This window comes from Dreissena polymorpha, chromosome 2 (genome assembly GCF_020536995.1).
Source record: "Dreissena polymorpha isolate Duluth1 chromosome 2, UMN_Dpol_1.0, whole genome shotgun sequence".
NCBI lineage: Eukaryota > Metazoa > Mollusca > Bivalvia > Myida > Dreissenidae > Dreissena > Dreissena polymorpha.
In genome coordinates this window covers 41,963,875-41,985,617 of record NC_068356.1, presented here as the reverse complement: position 1 = coordinate 41,985,617, position 21,743 = coordinate 41,963,875, and the positions used below count along the sequence as shown (strand labels likewise).

Sequence of the window (21,743 nt, the reverse complement as noted above, 5' to 3'; positions counted from 1 at the left end):
TCCATAATTCATTCAAATTTCCAAATATGGGCATGTAGTTGGTGTGTACAGATACTGTAAAGGTGTTTAAAGTTTTAACAGGATGAAATAAGTATTCTTTTACAGACATTTATTTTTTACAAATTTTTATCTATGGAAGAGCGCCATGAAATGCAAGTGATTTCAGCCAAGTAAAAATTGGGTCGGTTAAAAACAAAGTGTCATAAAATTCATAATAGTATCATTTAAGTCATATTTTTAACTTAGTTTTTATAGAAACACTATATACAGCAAAAATACCAAGAAATAGACAGATTTACCGTTTACTTTTTGAAATAAAAATAAAAATGCAACATGCATGGTTCGTATTTTCAACAGTAAATCACCCAATTTCGCCATAACGTTGTTTAAATTTTAATAATTGAAGAATGTGCATAAAAATTGCAACATATTTAACAATAAATATAGCTTATATGCCATATTAAATCAAATTACGCTAGAAAATAAATAAAACGCGTCGCAAAAAAGTATACGTCGTCGGCAGGACTCGAACCTGCGCGGGAATATCCCAAAAGATTTCTAGTCTATCGCCTTAACCACTAGGCTACGGCACCTAATAGTAGGCTCTTCAACCTTCGAAGAAATCGCGGGAAATCATTAGAGGTGCGCTACCTTAAGCGACAACGTCCCCTTGACTGCTTGACAGATTTTAACAAAACTTCATAGCAATAATCCTTGGATGATTCTCTTTGAAAGTTGTTCCAATGGTTCTGGTCAGTTGCATACTATAAAGGTTACAGGACTTAGGTTTAAAAATGAAAAAAAAGTCCTCTGTGAAACAAGTGTCAGAGGTTTAATATTTGGTGGGTAACTTTGTTCAGTGGTCCTCTTCTAAATGTGCCCAGGGGTCACGTGATTTGTATAGACTTACATGGTATATAACAAGGATTAGGGGTTTAATATTTAATGACAACCAATGTTTGACTATCCTCTACAAATTTGGTTCCAATAAAGCCTCTGTGGTCAAAACTGGCCTCTTCCTGGGGTTAATTGTTTTCCTTACATATAGAGTAGTGCTCAAACGGGTACCCGCAAAAAAACGATTCCGCGGGTCAAAAAAAATACCAGCGGATCCGGGTCAAAGTTTCTGCGAACGGTACCGGTTAGGGTCGCAGGCTACGAAGTACAAGTCTACATGTTAAACGTATAGTCAAATCATCTCTTTTAAACAAGTGAAGTAAAATAACATCCGTTATCATTTTACGCAGTGTAGTTGATACAAATAGTCATAACTGAATAGAAGTGACACACCAAAAGCATTTAAGGGGCCCTTTTCACAGATTTTGGCATGTATTGAAGTTTGTCATTAAAGGGGCCTTTTCACAGATTTTGGCATTTTTTAACTTATTCATTAAATGCTTTATATTGATAAATGTAAACATTGGATCTAAAAAGCTCCAGTAAAAAATCAAGAAGACAATTAAAAAAAGAAAAAAGTAACCCTAAACAGGGCTCAAACCACTGACCCCTGGAGTCCTGGAGTAAAAGTCAACCAATAAGACCACTCGGCCATCCGTGCTCATCCAATAAATGATGTATTTTATACTTAATATAAGCAATCCTCGTAGTTTCATAAAATATAACGACAACAACAGAACTTTCCAAATTATTAAATCCTTTCGCGTTGCAACGCTGTATAATTTTCAGGTTTTTAAATCGTCAAAAGATGCATATAATGGCTATTTAAGAACATGGTAAATACCCAGTATTACTGTTTCCTTACAAATATCATAACTTAAATGAACATTTGCGAATCTGAAACAACTTTTTTTATTTTGTCAATTTACCAAAACGTGAAAAGACCCCTTTAACGTCGAGTTTAATTTGTTATTCACATCCCAAAATTGCGACGTTAAAAACGAAAATTGTATTATAAAATATATTGACTTCAAAGAAGAAAAGGCAGTTAGAGCTTACAGTGAAAGTTATTTTGGCTTCTCTCCTCAAAATAAGACATGCTTTATTTTTGCTTGAAATGTTGTTTTTCCTATACATGCACCTTTGATCGCTATTCTAAGTAATACTAATTTACATTTGCTGATTAAGTTCAACGACGTGTAAACCTTATAAATAGTTATATGCGGTTCAGTATTTCATTCAAAATTAAATAAATGAAAACAATAAAAAGTATAATATTCTAAACAATAAACAATATTTAAGAACGCTAAAACATGCTATGACAATTCATGTAGTTTTATTTTAATTGACTTGAATCGAGGGTACACAATCTTCTCTACAAACCCAAAGCCAATATGTTTTGTATTTGGAATGCAACATGGTATAGTGATTTTCTACACAGTTTTTCAAAGCACCCTCAGGGGACTCACCATTTGTGTAGACTTATATAGTAATTAATTTTCAAATATTCTCGGCAACTGCAAGGGCGAGGGGTTTACTAATTGTGTTTAACATAATTTGGTGGTCCTTTACCAAGTTTGTTAAAATCATGCTCCTGGGTTCAAAATTGACTTCCTCTTATGGTTTACATGTATTCATTTTACTTATAAAGTAGAAACAAAAAAAAATCTTTTCTGGAAATGCTAGACCCACAGTTTTGTTGTTTGGCATGTAACATTTTATATTGGTCTTTTGCTGAGTTTATTCAAGTTATTTCCCTAGGGTCAAAACTGGCCACACCCCAGGGGTGAACAGATTTATATACTGCTTTGCATTGACCGTTCCAAGGCGGTGACTCCAGCTTTATTCATATTTTGTGTATATGTTGGTTTGTATTGTGCTGTTTTGTACTGGTTGGGCAATCGGTCACTTGCCTTAAATAAAGGACCAATTACCGGTAATTGTTTTAATGAAAATTCAATACTGATCCAGCAGCTGGAGTTTCACTTCTTTATATTATATAGTTTTATAATAAATAACTGAAAAAATATTCTCTTAAACTAAAAAGGTCAGGGTTTCAATATGTGTTGTGTAAAATTATTTGGTAGTTCTCTACTTAATTGGATTGTTTACATAATGACCATGTGGTCAAAACAAACCATGTCTTAGCGGTCACATGATTTACATACACTTTTAATATCTTCTTTTTTAACAACAAGGGTAAGAGGTTTTAATTTTTTGTTTCAATGTTTTATGGTGGACCTCTTCTAACTTAGTGTGTTAAAATCATGCCCTTGTGGTCAATATTGGCCCCACCAAAAAAAAAATATATGGAAAAAACTTTAATTTGCTCTTATGCCGGCGCAGTCCAGATAAAATCTGTGTCAAACAGAGTACTTAACTTAGATTAAAACTACAGTTATGACACAAACATCACACATTTCTGCTCTAAACAGGTTTTACCTATTTGTCTCAGGTGGGCGATATAGGGTCTTTAGGCTCTCTTCTTAAAGGGGCCTTTTCACAGAGTTTGGCAGATATTGAAGTTTGTCATTAAAGGCTTTATATTGATCAATGTAAACATTGGATCTAATAAGCTCCAATAAAAAAAAAACAAGAATAAAATTATTAAAAGAAACAAAAAAAAGAACTCTCAACTGGCCTCGAACCACTGACCCCTGAAGTAAAGGTATAACACTTAGACCACTCGGCCATCCGTGCTCGTACAGTGAATGATGTATTTTATACTTTATGTAAGCAATCCTCGTAGTATGTCACACTTAATAACGACAATAACAGAACTCACCAAATTATTCAATCGTTTTGCGTTGTAACACTTTATATTTTTCAGGTTTTTAAATGATCAAAATATGCATATACTCGATATTGTAGAACAGGGAAAATGTTCAGTATTTCAGTTTCCTCACAAAGGTAACTACAACGAAAATTTGCGAGGCTGAAACAATTCTTTTTAATTTTGACAATTTACCAAAACGTGAAAAGGCTTCTTTAAGGTTAAATGTCCGATTGATAAAAGAGAATTCTTGGTTAGTTTTAAATACAGATAGATTTATTAAGCACAGATAAGAAATCCTGAACCAAAGCTTCTGCGATTGGTTCATGTTTGCGTGCTGAGCAAAAAAAAGTTCTATAGTTAACGCTTACCCTGTTTTTGCAACAACAGCAACAAAGACTTGCAATTTGGGTCTGTCAGATGTGTTTGTAATACTTGTCCTCGATAAATCGTGGTGTTTAGAGGGAGTCACGTACAAGAGGTGGGCCTATTTGTGAAATGATGCCAAGGCCCTTTTGATTGGGGAAAAGCTGCTTTGATTAAAATTGGGCATGTGTTTTTACAAAAAAATCTTTAAATTAGAGAATACAAGTGCTTATAGATTTGAAACTGATGCCGTTCTTACATTTAATGCCACTAATTAGAGAACGTGCGACTATTATTGGTATTGATTTAGTTGCATGTGAGCAAAGTTTGTGTTATTTAGTTTTGCATTATTTTCTACAATGTATATTAGAAATATACGGTGTCCACGAATTACACAAATGTAACTTGATACAATAAAAATAGTAACTTTGGTCAAAGACACAGAACCAAATACAAATAAAAGTAATAAAAGTGTAAAAGTGTAAAAACTTGTTTAATCAGTTGTTGATCAAACGTCGTCTTCTTTAAATTGCATTTATTGTTTTCGATCCGGCGCGGGTTGCATTGGGCATAATTATTCATTGGGATCTTTAATTCGTGGATCGTCTACCCACAAAATCAACACACACTCATATCATAGGCATAACCTTGATTTTACAGGACTGGTATTCAATTTCTCCAAGCATTTTTCTCATAATGATCTGTATAAGTTTTAAAAAGGTGACACTTGTACCAGACAAACAGGATGAACATAAAATTACATGACGTAAATAAATAAAATAACGTCATAGTTCCACACCTGAAAGCTTTATTAGGGCAATTCTGAAATAAAGCTAAGCTCACTCATCAGGGTTTTGTTTAACAACGCACACCTGATGATGGGATTTAACTAATATTTGTAATGGGGTTGTTTGTTTCAGGCAATGAAATAACGCTATAATAGGAACCATGTCAAAGCCACATTTCACCCGGCTGTCTGCTCAACTGACCAGGCTGCGAGAAAATGGGCACCTGTTGGACGCAAGCATTCCGACACAGACTACCAGCGTTGCTCTTCACAGGCTTGTGATTGCATTGTTTTCACAAGAGATACGACACAAGTTGATCCAAACTGGAAAATGTGACCTCAGCTTAGTAGATTACAGTCATGCAAGTGTAGACAATATAATACAGTTTTTGTACGGAGGTGAGGGAACTATTGGACCCCTATGCACTAAAATAATTCAATCTCTTCATCTGGATTTATCTGTTGATAAAACCATTACAAACAGGAGAGTTTCTAAAGGTAGTCAAAATACCGAAGACGATGACAATATAGAGTTAAAATACATGAGGATTCTTACCTTTGAAATGGAAGTGCCAAGGCTATTAGAAGCACAAAGACCATTATCAGACGTCAAAATACAAATTGCAACACATACACATAGATGCCACAAAGTGATATTATCAGCAATGTCAGAATACTTTGAAGTTATGTTTTCTTCAGGAATGAAAGAAGCCAGAGATGAAATTATAACTCTACACGGGATCAAAAACAATGTCTTTAAGGATATTTTGAATTTTCTTTATACAGGCCATATCTCCATCAACAGCGGAAATGCACAGGCTATTTTATCAACAGCGGTATATCTTCAGATAACTTCATTGCAAAGTCTTTGTGAACATTTCTTACTTCCGACTATTGATAATACCAACTGTATTGACCTTTTTAAATATGCTGAAACTTACAACTGTGTTCTTCTTCAAGCAGGATGTTGGGACTACATACTGGACCACTTTATTGAAATAAAAACATTGAAGCTGGTAAAGTGTTTGCAGTTGAATGACATTCACAAGTTAATAAAAGATGAAAATTTACACGTGAACAGTGAAAATGATGTGCTTAAGTTTGTTTTGCATTGGATTGAAAATAATAAAGACACTGGGTCTCTTGAAAATCTGCTTACCCATGTACGACTTTCGCAACTAGAAACAGAACAGCTGAAACATCTTATTTGTCATAAATTTGTTGAAAGTAACCCACAACAATATGCCTTAGTGAAAGAACTGTTAGATGCAAGGAGTACAGGTATGTGCCCGAGTCAACATACACGTAAAGAAAAATGTTTGTTGGTGATGAAAAGGTGCTGGATCACACGCGGTATTGAGATGGCATGCTACAGCTTATCACGCAAATCCTGGTATCGACTTAACACCTTTCCATCTATAGCCGGAGGCAGCGGTTATGCTTCCTGCTGTAGCAAAACTAATGTCTATGTCACAGGTGGAAATCAAACCCTCCGCAGCTTCTACAAGTATTCCACTGCTTTAAATGCCTGGACAGAACTTTCCGAAATGAATGAGAATCGATGTTCCCATGCTATGGGATGTGTAAATGATGTTGTGTATGTATTAGGTGGGTCAGATAAATCATACAACAGGGAAACTGGGGGATGGAATGCACTATGCTCTATTGAAAAGTTTGACCCCAAAGTCAACCAATGGATTACACTTAATGTTACATTAAATATTCCAGTATTTGATTCAGCCTATGCTTCTGTTAAATCTAAAATATTTCTGTTTGGAGGTTCACTTGGTTCAAAAGTTGGAGTGTACTTAAAGGACATTCAGTGCTTTGATATCGCGCTGGAGACGTGTACGACATTGTACCATCACTTGCCCATGACCCTTAGCCTTGGAGCTGCCTGCACAAACAACAACGATGTGTACATCGTGTGTCCAAATGGAAACATTATCCATTTCAACGAAGAGACATCAGCGCCGAAAGTGTTTTACGAGAGCACAAAATCTCAACTATTGGGCTTCACCGCCGTGTTTAATGAGAATAAGATCCTCGTCATGGGTGGATATTCATCGATAGGCGAGACTGATGTTGTTAGGAAGATTGATATTCTTCGTAAGAACTCCGCTTCTGTTGATGAAACAAGACTGCCTTTTGAAAGAAACTCTAATGAGCTTTTTGCTGCTGTCATGCATGTAGATAGACGGTTCTTAATGACCGAAATTGAAGAAAACAAGAAGACACCAAGGGGAAAAGGTCAAAACAGAATCTGATTGTCCCTATTCTTTTTTTTCAATTGTGTATATATGCATATAACTTTTTGAAATTAATTTAACTTCTTTTACAAGTAGACTTACTTAAAAGAAAACATTTGTAAACAGTACAAAACAAATAATCATGTACCATTTATTTAAAAAAAATGGAAGATAATAAAAGTATAAATTGTATTGATAATATAATAATATTTTTTTTAACTTATGACTGCAAAATAATTTTAGCTAATCAACAAGTTGTAGACAACTATACATACCATGAAACACAAAAAAACGGAGCTTATTCACATACAAAACAGAAGTTACCTACCGGTTAAATTTTGTCGGAATAAGAACGGGATCCCTTTAAGTTTCATTAACCTATTTACATACTTGTTAAGTTATGCAGGATGCATATTTTAGTTTTCAATTGTCATGTAACCATTGCTTCTTCAATTATATTCTGACAAAAAACTAAAATATCATGCGTATTCGACATAAGGCACTATTTTTACAAAATCACATTAATCAACCTGTATTAAGTACCGGTAGTTTTTGAGTTGTCACAGGATCAAAATTAAAGTGTCCACTTACTTCCGTAACCATATTAACAAAACATTTTGTTTGATAAAACATTGAAATAATGTGCATATTCCACCAATATGGTCCTTTATCCACAAACCGAGTTTCATCAGCCTAGCTCAAGCACCGTTTGAGTTATTTTATCAATCAGATTTGTCTGACAGATAGACTGACTGACGGGCAAAACTAAACTGATAGGCGTATTCCCCATACAAAATGCCCTCCTCATAGCGAGTTTCATCCGCAAAGCTTAAGTACTTTTTGTGTTATTGCAGAATCCAGATTTTAGTTTTCTCTTATATCTGTTACCATATTTGTTTTTAGCTCACCTGATTGCTTAGGTGAGCTTTTGTAACCGGTCTTTGTCCGTCGTCAGTCCGTCCGTCCGTCCGTCCGTCCACATTTGTTCGTAAACACTCTAGAAGCCACATTTATTGAACGATCTTCATGAAACTTGGTCAGAAGCTTCGTCCCAATGAAATCTCGGTCGAGTTCAAAACTGGGTCGTGCCGGGTCAAAAACTAGGTCACTAGGTCAAAAAAAGGAAAAACCTTGTAAACACTGTAGAAGTCACATTTCATGCCCAATCTTCATGTAATTTTGTCAAAATGTTTGTCTTAATGATGAGTTCAAAAGTGGTTCCGGTCCGTTGAAAAACATGGCCGCCAGTTGGCGGGGCAGTTTTCCTTATTTGGCTATAGAGAAACCTTGTAAACACTCTAGAAGTCACAATTTTTGCCCAATCATCATGAAAGTTTGTCAAAACATTGGTTTTATTGATTTCTCGGACGAGTTCGAAAATGGTCCAGATCGGTGAAAAAACATGGCCGCCAGTGGGCGGGGCATTTTTATCTATATGTATATAGTGAAAACATTTGAACACTATAGAAGTCACATTTTTGGCCCAATTTTCATGAAATTTGGTCAGAACATATGTTTCCTTGATATGAGAGTTGAGTTTGAAAATGGTTCCGGTCCGTTGAAATACATGGTTGCCAGGGGGACGGGCAGTTTTCCTTATATTTATATAGTAAAAAGGCTTGTAAACAATCATGAATTAAGGTCATGTAACATGCGAGACAACTCTTCTACATATTGCATTTAAGTTAACAGTAGTTACTCCCATTTGGCTATTAATGTTTTCATAATAATACAGTGTATTTTCTAGAGGGCACATTTCTTTTCCGATCTTCATGAAACTTGGTCAGAAGCTTTGTCCCAATGATATCTCGATGGAGTTGGAAACTGGGTCATGCTGGGTCAAAAACTAGGTCACTAGGTCAAAAAAAGAAAACCCTTGTAAACACTGTAGAAGTCACATTTCATGCCCAATCTTCATGTAACTTTGTCAAAATGTTTGTCTTAATGATATGTTGGTTGAGTTCAAAAGTGGTTCTGGTCCGTTGAAAGGCATGGCCGCCAGTGGGCGGGGCAGTTTTCCTTATTTGGCTATAGAGAAACCTTGTAAACACACTAGAAGTCACAATGTTTGCCCAATCATCATGAAAGTCTGACAAAACATTGGTTTTATTGATATCTCGGACGAGTTCGAAAATGGTCCAGATCGGTGAAAAACATGGCCGCCAGTGGGCGGGGCATTTTTCTCTATATGTATATAGTGAAAACATGTGAACACTCTAGAAGTCACATTTTTGGTCAAATTTTCATAAAATATGGTCAGAACATTTGTTTCCTTGATACGAGAGTTGAGTTAAAAAATGGTTCCGGTCAGTTGGGGGGGGGGGCAGTTTTCTTATATTTATATAGTAAAAAAAGCTTGTGAATACTCTAGAAGTCACATTTTTTGCCCAATCATCATGAAACTTGGTGAAATGATTGGTTTTATATATATCTCAGATGAGTTCGCAAATGGTCCCGATCGGTCAAAAAACATGGCCGCCAGGGGGGAGGCAGTTTTTCTTATGTGACTAGAGAGAAACCTTGTGATCGAACACTATAGAAGTCTCATTTTTTGCCTAATCATCGTGAAACTGAGTCAATACATTGGTTTTATTGATTTCTCGGACAAGTTGGAAAATTGCTCATATCGGTGAAACACACTTTTTAGCTCACCTGATTGCTCAGGTGAGGTTTTAGAATTGGTCTTTGTCCGTTGTCCGTTCGTCCACATTTGGTTTGTAAACACTAGCATTCACACTTCTCAAGCATTCTTTATGAAAGTTGCTGAAAGATCTGTCAAGTTTGATAATGAGCAAAATCACATAATTTATGCCATAATATTATTGCCCTTAGATTGTCCAAATTTTCATTATATTATACAAAATCCTTGTAAACACTCTAGAGGTCACAATTTTGTTTCAGATTTTATGAATCTTGGTCAAAATAATTATTTGTGTAAGCAAAGTTTGATGTTTGGTAAGGGAAGTCAACTCAAAATATAGGTCACCAGGTGAAATCTTACAAAAACGAAAACAGTCCATACGCCAGAGTTTTGGTTCAATAATGATGAAACTTGACCAGGATGTTTGTCTGGACAATATCTAGGTCAAGTTTGACGTTTGGTAAAGATTAAATGAACCGACTCCTCTCAGGTGAGCGAACTATGGCCATCTTGGCCCTCTTGTTTTTTAGTTTATTAAAGATTCATATTCTTTTGGATGGACAAGGGACGGACAAAAACTAAAATAAAGTGCGTATCGTGAATACCAAGTTTTATCAAACTAGCTTACGTACATGTTCAGTCATCCCCGGATTGAGATTTGAGTTTTCAAAAATTTCGGTAATGAAAGCATTCGTAACAAAAACAAAGTTTTATCTGAAATAACGTGCATATTCCCTTTATGGCCCTCCTATCCACATGTCAAGTTGCATCAAAATAGCTCAAGTACTTTTAAAGTTATCACAGGATCCAGATTATTATTGAAACATACAGATGGACAGATGGATTAGGGTAAATTTGAAGTCCCCCTTCGGATAACACGGGTAGAGTGCTTAAAAGAAGTCAAAATAATTGATTTAATGTAGACTGCATCGTTCTGTTAAGAAAGTGTTACTGACCATGTCTTTCCTGACTCCTGTAAGAATCTTAGAGAAAAAAGAAAGTTTTAATCAGTCAGTTTATAATTGTAACTATGCTTTCTCTTCCCGTGATAGTGTACATTAGTTTATTATGATTTCGATATCATCGTATGTCAATACAAAATATTAATTATTAGACAATGGCCACTTCTAGATTTTTCAGGTTGTCAGGTCTCCGACGCCACTGAACTAATTCCACGCACTGACATCGTTTTTTTTGTCGGACGTGGCGGCCTGATGTCTGCGTTCCATATTGTTGATCTTCTGCATACAATTTTTGAAATGTTCATCACATGACAACCCGTCCTGAAATAGAGGCAATACAGGTTACCAGAAAAGTACACATGTGCACCAAATCATCAAGTAGTTACTATCGTTACTTTTGTATTGACCTTTTGATGGTAAGAACAGTTAGTCATTAAGTTGAAATCTAAATATTCACATAAACTTTCCCTGCCTTGTGTTTTCAAACAACTTGGGTACCCAAATGAAACTCCACTATGGGTTGCTAACTGCAATAGGAGAGAGCACTGTGGTATATTCCATAACCCCTGCTTGTTTAGCTCACCTGAGCACAACGTGCTCATGGTGAGCTTTTGTGATCGCCTTTTGTCCGTTGTGCTTTGTGCGGCGTCAACATTTGCCTTGTTAACTTTCTAGAGGCCACATTTATTGTCTAATCTTCATGAAATTTGTTCAGAAGATTGGTCTCAATGATATCTTGGATGAGTTCGAAAATGGTTACGTTTGCTTGAAAAACATGGCTGCCAAGGGGCGGGGCATTTTTCCTTATATGGCTTTTTATGGCTATAGTAAAATCTTGTTAACACTCTAGAGGCCACATTAATAGTCCGATCTTCATGAACTCGATCAGAAGATTCATCCCAATAATATCTTGAACGAGTTCAAAAATGATTCCGGTTGGTTAAAAAACATGGCCACCAAGGGGGCGGAGCATTTTTCCTTATATGGCTATAGTAAAACCTTGTTAACACTCTAGAGGCCACATTTATTTTCCGATCTTCATGAAACTTGGTCAGAAGATTTGTCCCAAAACTATCTTGTTATCTCAGGTGAGCGACTTTGAGCCTTTCATGCCCTCTTGTTTAAATACAGGAGACTGAAGAGAATTTGGGACAAAATGTTGAATAACAGCAGTTTAAAGATCTTTAGTGAGGGAGCGTTCTTAAGTATTCTCTCAAGACACCAAGTGCTGGTCCTACCCGGGAAACAGACTTAAATGCCAGGTTTACAATTACGCATCAACCTAAACTAACAATTATAATTGATAAGCATGTAAGCAAAAAAACATTCTACACAATATTTTTTACCTGTAGACAAGTAGTTTTCCACTCTTGATAGTTTTTAAATTCTTGATAGTTTTTAAATTATATTGTATTTCCATAGCACTGTGAAACACTAGAATGCATATTTCAATTTTCCACATGAAAAGATTGGATTACTTTTGGTTTTCTTTATTATCATTTCAACATGAAACATTTAATAATAAAATACCAAGGACAAAAGCGCAAAAAGAAGTTTTTATGGTGGAAACATTAACAATTAAAAAATATATGAACATATTCTTTAAAAAAATATCAATATAGAAAAAAATGTCTCCATATAGAAGTATTTCAGTGATTGTAAACACGAAACTCACAAACATGTTTGTGCATCTAACATAAACGTTTTTCTGTCTGTCCGTCAACTCCCATTCTTATCGATACTGTTTACTTCTCTCTTTACATTTACCTGACACTTTCATATGTTCTAATGTTAAACCTGTCCGCCTGGACTCACCCAATCTGTCTCACTTTCGATGGCTATCGCGTTTCTAACGTTTGCGACCGCTTTCTTTTTCTTCCCCCATTTCTTGCATGAGCTAGACCTCGTGTTAGTCCGTTTCTTTTAGAAACGGCATAGCTTTCCAGTCTGAATTTGTCTGAAGAACATGATTGATACTTTCACAGTTGTTATTTTCCAACTAATTTCGCACGAACTGGCTCACATTTTCTTCGACACTGTCTTCAGTCGCTTTTGGAGTAGTCTCTGAATGTTGAGGTCGCTCCCAATTTGTTTTTGCGAGTTTATCATGTTTCGTTTTAACATGTGATGTCGTCAGCTGATATCAGACTATCATGTCCAAATATGTCATTAATTACTAGTATGTCGTCCCGTTCCTGTTTGGTCACTGTGCCGTTTGGAAGAATATGTCTGACGTTATCCTTTAGATGCTTTGCACGGAATAAATGTGTACAGTCAAGCATGACCCTTGAATTGAACTTCACCAACACTTGTTCGTCATCGCTTCCTATCAGTAGAGGTGTCATCGGAATCCCCAACAACGTTATTTTGACATGTTGAAAGAAGAGACTGAACGTGCTGAAGTCACTACTATCGTGCATGAAAAATGGATCCTGACTCGTTTATGCGGAAAGTTGCTTGAAGCATATTACAGTGACGTCTATTCCAATAGTCTTTCCAGAGCAACGCGTTATTTTGGTATCGCCCATTTGCTCATCGTTGTACAGTACGACGAACGGTGATTTCCCGTTAACGAGTACGACTGCTCGGACGAATGAATCAAATGCGACAAATGTCTCCAAGTTTCGACATATTTGTCTCGTTGACCATCACAATAATTTTCGTTTTGCTTTTACCGATATATTTTGTCGTGTATCTGCTTTATCTCTTGAGGCTGTGACAATCCAACGTACTTGTTAATGAGTTTATTAATAATTTGACGCGGCTAATGTTTTCCAATCATCGGCTAGCTTTCCTTGACTTATGAATTTTCTGACCCGACCCGACCCGAATTTTCTCGGGTATTTAACCCGCCGACCCGACCCGAAGAATATTTTTGATCCGAGTGAGCCCTAATGTCGAGGGTACAAAATCTTTTATACGAACCCAAAGCCAATACGTTTTGTATTTGGAATGCAACATGGTAAAGTGATTTTCTACACAGTTTTTCAAAGCACCCTCAGGGGACATTAATTTTCAAATATTCTCGGCAACTGCAAGGGCGAGGGGTTTACTAATTGTGTTTAACATAATATGGTGGTCCTCTACCAAGTTTGTTCAAATCATGCTCCTGGGTTCAAAATTGACTTCCTCTTATGGTTTACATGTATTCATTTTACTTATAAAGTAGAAACCAAAAAAAAATCTTTTCTGGAAATGCTAGACCCACAGTTTTGTTGTTTGGCATGTAACATCTTATATTGGTCTTTTGCTGAGTTTATTCAAGTTATGTCCCTAGGGTCAAAACTGGCCACACACCAGGGGTGAAAAGATTTATATAGTTTTATAATAAATAACTAAAAAAATATTCTCTTAAACTAAAAAGGTCAGGGTTTCAATATGTGTTGTGTAAAATTATTTGGTAGTTCTCTACTTAATTGGATTGTTTACATATGTGGTCAAAACAAACCATGTCTTAGCGGTCACATGATTTACATACACTTTTAACATCTTTTTTAACAACAAGGGTAAGGGGTTTAATTTTTTGTTTCAATGTTTTATGGTGGACCTCTTCTAACTAAGTGTGTTAAAATCATGCCCTTGTGGTCAATATTGGCCCCACCCCAAAAAAAAATATATGGAAAAAACTTTAAATTGCTCTTATGCCGGTGCAGTCCAGATAAAATCTGTGTCAAACAGAGTACTTAACTTAGATTAAAACTACAGCTATGACACAAACATCACACATTTCTGCTCTAAACAGGTTTTACCTATTTGTCTCAGGTGGGCGATATAGGGTCTTTAGGCTCTCTTCTTAAAGGGGCCTTTTCACAGAGTTTGGCAGATATTGAAGTTTGTCATTAAAGGCTTTATATTGATCAATGTAAACATTGGATCTAATAAGCTCCAATAAAAAAAACAAGAATAAAATTAAAAAAAGAAAAAAAAGAACTCTCAACTGGCCTCGAACCACTGACCCCTGGAGAAAAAGTATAACACTTAGACCACTCGGCCATCCGTGCTCGTACAGTGAATGATGTATTTTATACTTTATGTAAGCAATCCTCGTAGTCTGTCACACTTAATAACGACAACAACAGAACTCACCAAATTATTCAATCGTTTTGCGTTGTAACACTTTATATTTTTCAGGTTTTTAAATCGTCAAAAGATGCATATAATCGATATTGTAGAACAGGCAAAATGTTGAGTATTTCAGTTTCCTCACAAATGTAATTACAACGAAAATTTGCGAGGCTGAAACAATTCTTTTTAATTTTGTCAATTTACCAAAACGTGAAACGGCTTCTTTAAGGTTAAATGTTCCATTGATAAAAGAGAATTCTTGGTTAGTTTTAAATACAGATAGATTTATTAAGCAAAGATAAGAAATCCTGAACCAAAGGCTTCTGCGATTGGTTCATGTTTGCGTGCTGAGCAAAAAATGTTCTGTAGTTAACGCTTACCCTGTTTTTGCAACAACAACAACAAAGAATTGCAATTTGGGTTTTTCGAATGTGTTTGTAATACTTGTCTTAGATAAATCGTGGTGGTTAGAGAGAGTCACGTACAAGAGGTGGGCCCATTTGTGAAGTGATGCCAAGGCCCTTTTGAATATAATACAGTTTTTGTACGGAGGAGAGGGAACTATTGGACCCCTATGCACTGAAATAATTCAAACTCTTCATCTGGATTTATCTGTTGATAAAACCATTACAAACAGGAGAGTTTCTAAAGGTAGTCAAAATACCGAAGACGATGACAATATAGAGTTAAAATACATGAGGATTCTTACCTTTGAAATGGAAGTTCCAAGGCTATTAGAAGCACAAAGACCATTAGCTGACGTCAAAATACAAATTGCAACACATATACTTTGATGCCACAAAGTTATATTATCAGCAATGTCAGAATACTTTGAAGTGATGTTTTCTTCAGGAATGAAAGAAGCCAGAGATGAAATTATAACTCTACATGGGATCAAAAACAATGTCTTTAAGGATGTTTTGAATTTTCTTTATACAGGCCATATCTCCATCAACAGCGGAAATGCACAGGCTATTTTATCAACAGCGGTATATCTTCAGATAACTTCATTGCAAAGTCTTTGTGAACAGTTCTTACTTCCGACTATTGATAATACCAACTGTATTGACCTTTTTAAATATGCTGAAACTTACAACTGTGTTCTTCTTCAAGCAGGATGTTGGGACTACATACTGGACCACTTTATTGAAATAAAAACATTGAAGCTGGTAAAGTGTTTGCAGTTGAATGACATTCACAAGTTAATAAAAGATGACAATTTACACGTGAACAGTGAAAATGATGTGCTTAAGTTTGTTTTGCATTGGATTGAAAATAATAAAGACACTGGGTCACTTGAAAATCTGCTTACCCATGTACGACTTTCGCAACTAGAAACAGAACAGCTGAAACATCTTATTTGTCATAAAGTTGTTGAAAGTAACCCACAACAATATGCCTTAGTGAAAGAACTGTTAGATGCAAGGAGTACAGGTATGTGCCCGAGTCAACATACACGTAAAGAAAAATGTTTGTTGGTGATGAAAAGGTGCTGGATCACACGCGGTATTGAGATGGCATGCTACAGCTTATCACGCAAATTCTGGTATCGACTTAACACCTTTCCATCTATAGCCGGAGGCAGCGGTTATGCTTCCTGCTGTAGCAAAACTAATGTCTATGTCACAGGTGGAAATCAAACCCTCCGCAGCTTCTACAAGTATTCCACTGCTTTAAATGCCTGGACAGAACTTTCCGAAATGAATGAGAATCGATGTTCCCATGCTATGGGATGTGTAAATGATGTTGTGTATGTATTAGGTGGGTCAGATAAATCATACAACAGGGAAACTGGGGGATGGAATGCACTATGCTCTATTGAAAAGTTTGACCCCAAAGTCAACCAATGGATTACACTTAATGTTACATTAAATATTCCAGTATTTGATTCAGCCTATGCTTCTGTTAAATCTAAAATATTTCTGTTTGGAGGTTCATTTGGTTCAAAAGTTGGAGTGTACTTAAAGGACATTCAGTGCTTTGATATCGCGCTGGAGACGTGTACGACATTGTACCATCACTTGCCCATGACCCTTAGCCTTGGAGCTGCCTGCACAAACAACAACGATGTGTACATCGTGTGTCCAAATGGAAACATTATCCATTTCAACGAAGAGACATCAGCGCCGAAAGTGTTTTACGAGAGCACAAAATCTCAACTATTGGGCTTCACCGCCGTGTTTAATGAGAATAAGATCCTCGTCATGGGTGGATATTCATCGATAGGCGAGACCGATGTTGTTAGGAAGATTGATATTCTTCGTAAGAACTCCGCTTCTGTTGATGAAACAAGACTGCCTTTTGAAAGAAACTCTAATGAGCTTTTTGCTGCTGTCATGCATGTAGATAGACGGTTCTTAATGACCGAAATTGAAAAAAACAAGAAGACACCAAGGGGAAAAGGTCAAAACAGAATCTGATTGTCCCTATTCTTTTTTTTCAATTGTGTATATATGCATATAACTTTTTGAAATTAATTTAACTTCTTTTACAAGTAGACTTACTTAAAAGAAAACATTTGTAAACAGTACAAAACAAATAATCATGTACCATTTATTAAAAAAAAATGGAAGATAATAAAAGTATAAATTGTATTGATAATATAATAATATTATTTTTAACTTATGACTGCAAAATAATTTTAGCTAATCAACAAGTTGTAGACAACTATACATACCATGAAACACAAAAAAACGGAGCTTATTCACATACAAAACAGAAGTTACCTACCGGTTTAATTTTGTCGGAATAAGAACGGGATCCCTTTAAGTTTCATTAACCTATTTACATACTTGTTAAGTTATGCAGGATGCATATTTTAGTTTTCAATTGTCATTTACCATTGCTTCTTCAATTATATTCTGACAAAAAACTAAAATATCATGCATATTCGACATAAGGCACCATTTTTACAAAATCACATTAATCAACCTTTATTAAGTACCGGTAGTTTTTGAGTTGTCACAGGATCAAAATTAAAGTGTCCACTTACTTCCGTAACCATATTAACAAAACATTTTGTTTGATAAAACATTGAAATAATGTGCATATTCCACCAATATGGTCCTTTATCCACAAACCGAGTTTCATCAGCCTAGCTCAAGCACCGTTTGAGTTATTTTATCAATCAGATTTGTCTGACAGATAGACTGACTGACGGGCAAAACTAAACTGATAGGCGTATTCCCCATACAAAATGCCCTCCTCATAGCGAGTTTCATCCGCATAGCTTAAGTACTTTTTGTGTTATTGCAGAATCCAGATTTTAGTTTTCTCTTATATCTGTTACCATATTTGTTTTTAGCTCACCTGATTGCTCAGGTGAGCTTTTGTAACCGGTCTTTGTCCGTCGTCAGTCCGTCCGTCCGTCCGTCCACATTTGTTCGTAAACACTCTAGAAGCCACATTTATTGTCCGATCTTCATGAAACTTGGTCAGAAGCTTCGTCCCAATGAAATCTCGGTCGAGTTCAAAACTGGGTCGTGCCGGGTCAAAAACTAGGTCACTAGGTCAAAAAAAGGAAAAACCTTGTAAACACTGTAGAAGTCACATTTCATGCCCAATCTTCATGTAATTTTGTCAAAATGTTTGTCTTAATGATGAGTTCAAAAGTGGTTCCGGTCCGTTGAAAAACATGGCCGCCAGTTGGCGGGGCAGTTTTCCTTATTTGGCTATAGAGAAACCTTGTAAACACTCTAGAAGTCACAATTTTTGCCCAATCATCATGAAAGTTTGTCAAAACATTGGTTTTATTGATTTCTCGGACGAGTTCGAAAATGGTCCAGATCGGTGAAAAAACATGGCCGCCAGTGGGCGGGGCATTTTTATCTATATGTATATAGTGAAAACATTTGAACACTATAGAAGTCACATTTTTGGCCCAATTTTCATGAAATTTGGTCAGAACATATGTTTCCTTGATATGAGAGTTGAGTTTGAAAATGGTTCCGGTCCGTTGAAATACATGGTTGCCAGGGGGACGGGCAGTTTTCCTTATATTTATATAGTAAAAAGGCTTGTAAACAATCATGAATTAAGGTCATGTAACATGCGAGACAACTCTTCTACATATTGCATTTAAGTTAACAGTAGTTACTCCCATTTGACTATTAATGTTTTCATAATAATACAGTGTATTTTCTAGAGGGCACATTTCTTTTCCGATCTTCATGAAACTTGGTCAGAAGCTTTGTCCCAATGATATCTCGATGGAGTTGGAAACTGGGTCATGCTGGGTCAAAAACTAGGTCACTAGGTCAAAAAAAAGAAAAACCTTGTAAACACTGTAGAAGTCACATTTCATGCCCAATCTTCATGTAACATTGTCAAAATGTTTGTCTTAATGATATGTTGGTTGAGTTCAAAAGTGGTTCTGGTCCGTTGAAAGGCATGGCCGCCAGTGGGCGGGGCAGTTTTCCTTATTTGGCTATAGAGAAACCTTGTAAACACACTAGAAGTCACAATGTTTGCCCAATCATCATGAAAGTCTGACAAAACATTGGTTTTATTGATATCTCGGACGAGTTCGAAAATGGTCCAGATCGGTGAAAAACATGGCCGCCAGTGGGCGGGGCATTTTTCTCTATATGTATATAGTGAAAACATGTGAACACTCTAGAAGTCACATTTTTGGTCAAATTTTCATAAAATATGGTCAGAACATTTGTTTCCTTGATACGAGAGTTGAGTTAAAAAATGGTTCCGGTCAGTTGGGGGGGGGGGGCAGTTTTCTTATATTTATATAGTAAAAAAAGCTTGTGAATACTCTAGAAGTCACATTTTTTGCCCAATCATCATGAAACTTGGTGAAATGATTGGTTTTATATATATCTCAGATGAGTTCGCAAATGGTCCCGATCGGTCAAAAAACATGGCCGCCAGGGGGGAGGCAGTTTTTCTTATGTGACTAGAGAGAAACCTTGTGATCGAACACTATAGAAGTCTCATTTTTTGCCTAATCATCGTGAAACTGAGTCAATACATTGGTTTTATTGATTTCTCGGACAAGTTGGAAAATTGCTCATATCGGTGAAACACACTTTTTAGCTCACCTGATTGCTCAGGTGAGGTTTTAGAATTGGTCTTTGTCCGTTGTCCGTTCGTCCACATTTGGTTTGTAAACACTAGCATTCACACTTCTCAAGCATTCTTTATGAAAGTTGCTGAAAGATCTGTCAAGTTTGATAATGAGCAAAATCACATAATTTATGCCATAATATTATTGCCCTTAGATTGTCCAAATTTTCATTATATTATACAAAATCCTTGTAAACACTCTAGAGGTCACAATTTTGTTTCAGATTTTATGAATCTTGGTCAAAATAATTATTTGTGTAAGCAAAGTTTGATGTTTGGTAAGGGAAGTCAACTCAAAATATAGGTCACCAGGTAAAATCTTACAAAAACGAAAACAGTCCATACGCCAGAGTTTTGGTTCAATAATGATGAAACTTGACCAGGATGTTTGTCTGGACAATATCTAGGTCAAGTTTGACGTTTGGTAAAGATTAAATGAACCGACTCCTCTCAGGTGAGCGAACTATGGCCATCTTGGCCCTCTTGTTTTTTAGTTTATTAAAGATTCATATTCTTTTGGATGGACAAGGGACGGACAAAAACTAAAATAAAGTGCGTATCGTGAATACCAAGTTTTATCAAACTAGCTTACGTACATGTTCAGTCATCCCCGGATTGAGATTTGAGTTTTCAAAAATTTCGGTAATGAAAGCATTCGTAACAAAAACAAAGTTTTATCTGAAATAACGTGCATATTCCCTTTATGGCCCTCCTATCCACATGTCAAGTTGCATCAAAATAGCTCAAGTACTTTTAAAGTTATCACAGGATCCAGATTATTATTGAAACATACAGATGGACAGATGGATTAGGGTAAATTTGAAGTCCCCCTTCGGATAACACGGGTAGAGTGCTTAAAAGAAGTCAAAATAATTGATTTAATGTAGACTGCATCGTTCTGTTAAGAAAGTGTTACTGACCATGTCTTTCCTGACTCCTGTAAGAATCTTAGAGAAAAAAGAAAGTTTTAATCAGTCAGTTTATAATTGTAACTATGCTTTCTCTTCCCGTGATAGTGTACATTAGTTTATTATGATTTCGATATCATCGTATGTCAATACAAAATATTAATTATTAGACAATGGCCACTTCTAGATTTTTCAGGTTGTCAGGTCTCCGACGCCACTGAACTAATTCCACGCACTGACATCGTTTTTTTTTGTCGGACGTGGCGGCCTGATGTCTGCGTTCCATATTGTTGATCTTCTGCATACAATTTTTGAAATGTTCATCACATGACAACCCGTCCTGAAATAGAGGCAATACAGGTTACCAGAAAAGTACACATGTGCACCAAATCATCAAGTAGTTACTATCGTTACTTTTGTATTGACCTTTTGATGGTAAGAACAGTTAGTCATTAAGTTGAAATCTAAATATTCACATAAACTTTCCCTGCCTTGTGTTTTCAAACAACTTGGGTACCCAAATGAAACTCCACTATGGGTTGCTAACTGCAATAGGAGAGAGCACTGTGGTATATTCCATAACCCCTGCTTGTTTAGCTCACCTGAGCACAACGTGCTCATGGTGAGCTTTTGTGATCGCCTTTTGTCCGTTGTGCTTTGTGCGGCGTCAACATTTGCCTTGTTAACTTTCTAGAGGCCACATTTATTGTCTAATCTTCATGAAATTTGTTCAGAAGATTGGTCTCAATGATATCTTGGATGAGTTCGAAAATGGTTACGTTTGCTTGAAAAACATGGCTGCCAAGGGGCGGGGCATTTTTCCTTATATGGCTTTTTATGGCTATAGTAAAATCTTGTTAACACTCTAGAGGCCACATTTATAGTCCGATCTTCATGAACTCGATCAGAAGATTCATCCCAATAATATCTTGAACGAGTTCAAAAATGATTCCGGTTGGTTAAAAAACATGGCCACCAAGGGGGCGGAGCATTTTTCCTTATATGGCTATAGTAAAACC

The 21,743-nt window shown here is 36.1% G+C and overlaps 2 protein-coding genes across 4 annotated transcripts in view; one reads left to right on the top strand and one right to left on the bottom strand.

Annotated features, from left to right (window-relative positions):
• The window catches only part of LOC127866779 (mitochondrial dicarboxylate carrier-like), a 157,059-nt gene that overhangs the window by 72,049 nt on the left and 63,267 nt on the right, over positions 1-21,743 (bottom strand). The window lies entirely within an intron of this gene.
• The window catches only part of LOC127866772 (kelch-like protein 24), a 33,422-nt gene that overhangs the window by 2,890 nt on the left and 8,789 nt on the right, over positions 1-21,743 (top strand). Inside the window, exons 2-3 of one of the 2 annotated variants that reach the window (XM_052407571.1) lie at positions 4,957-5,222; positions 15,293-16,672. In XM_052407571.1, the coding sequence (XP_052263531.1) occupies positions 15,559-16,672 (1,114 nt within the window). In that variant the 5' untranslated portion in view covers positions 4,957-5,222; positions 15,293-15,558. Of the gene's footprint in view, positions 1-4,956; positions 7,265-15,292; positions 16,673-21,743 lie in introns of those variants that run through there. The other variant, XM_052407570.1, reaches the window with a different exon arrangement.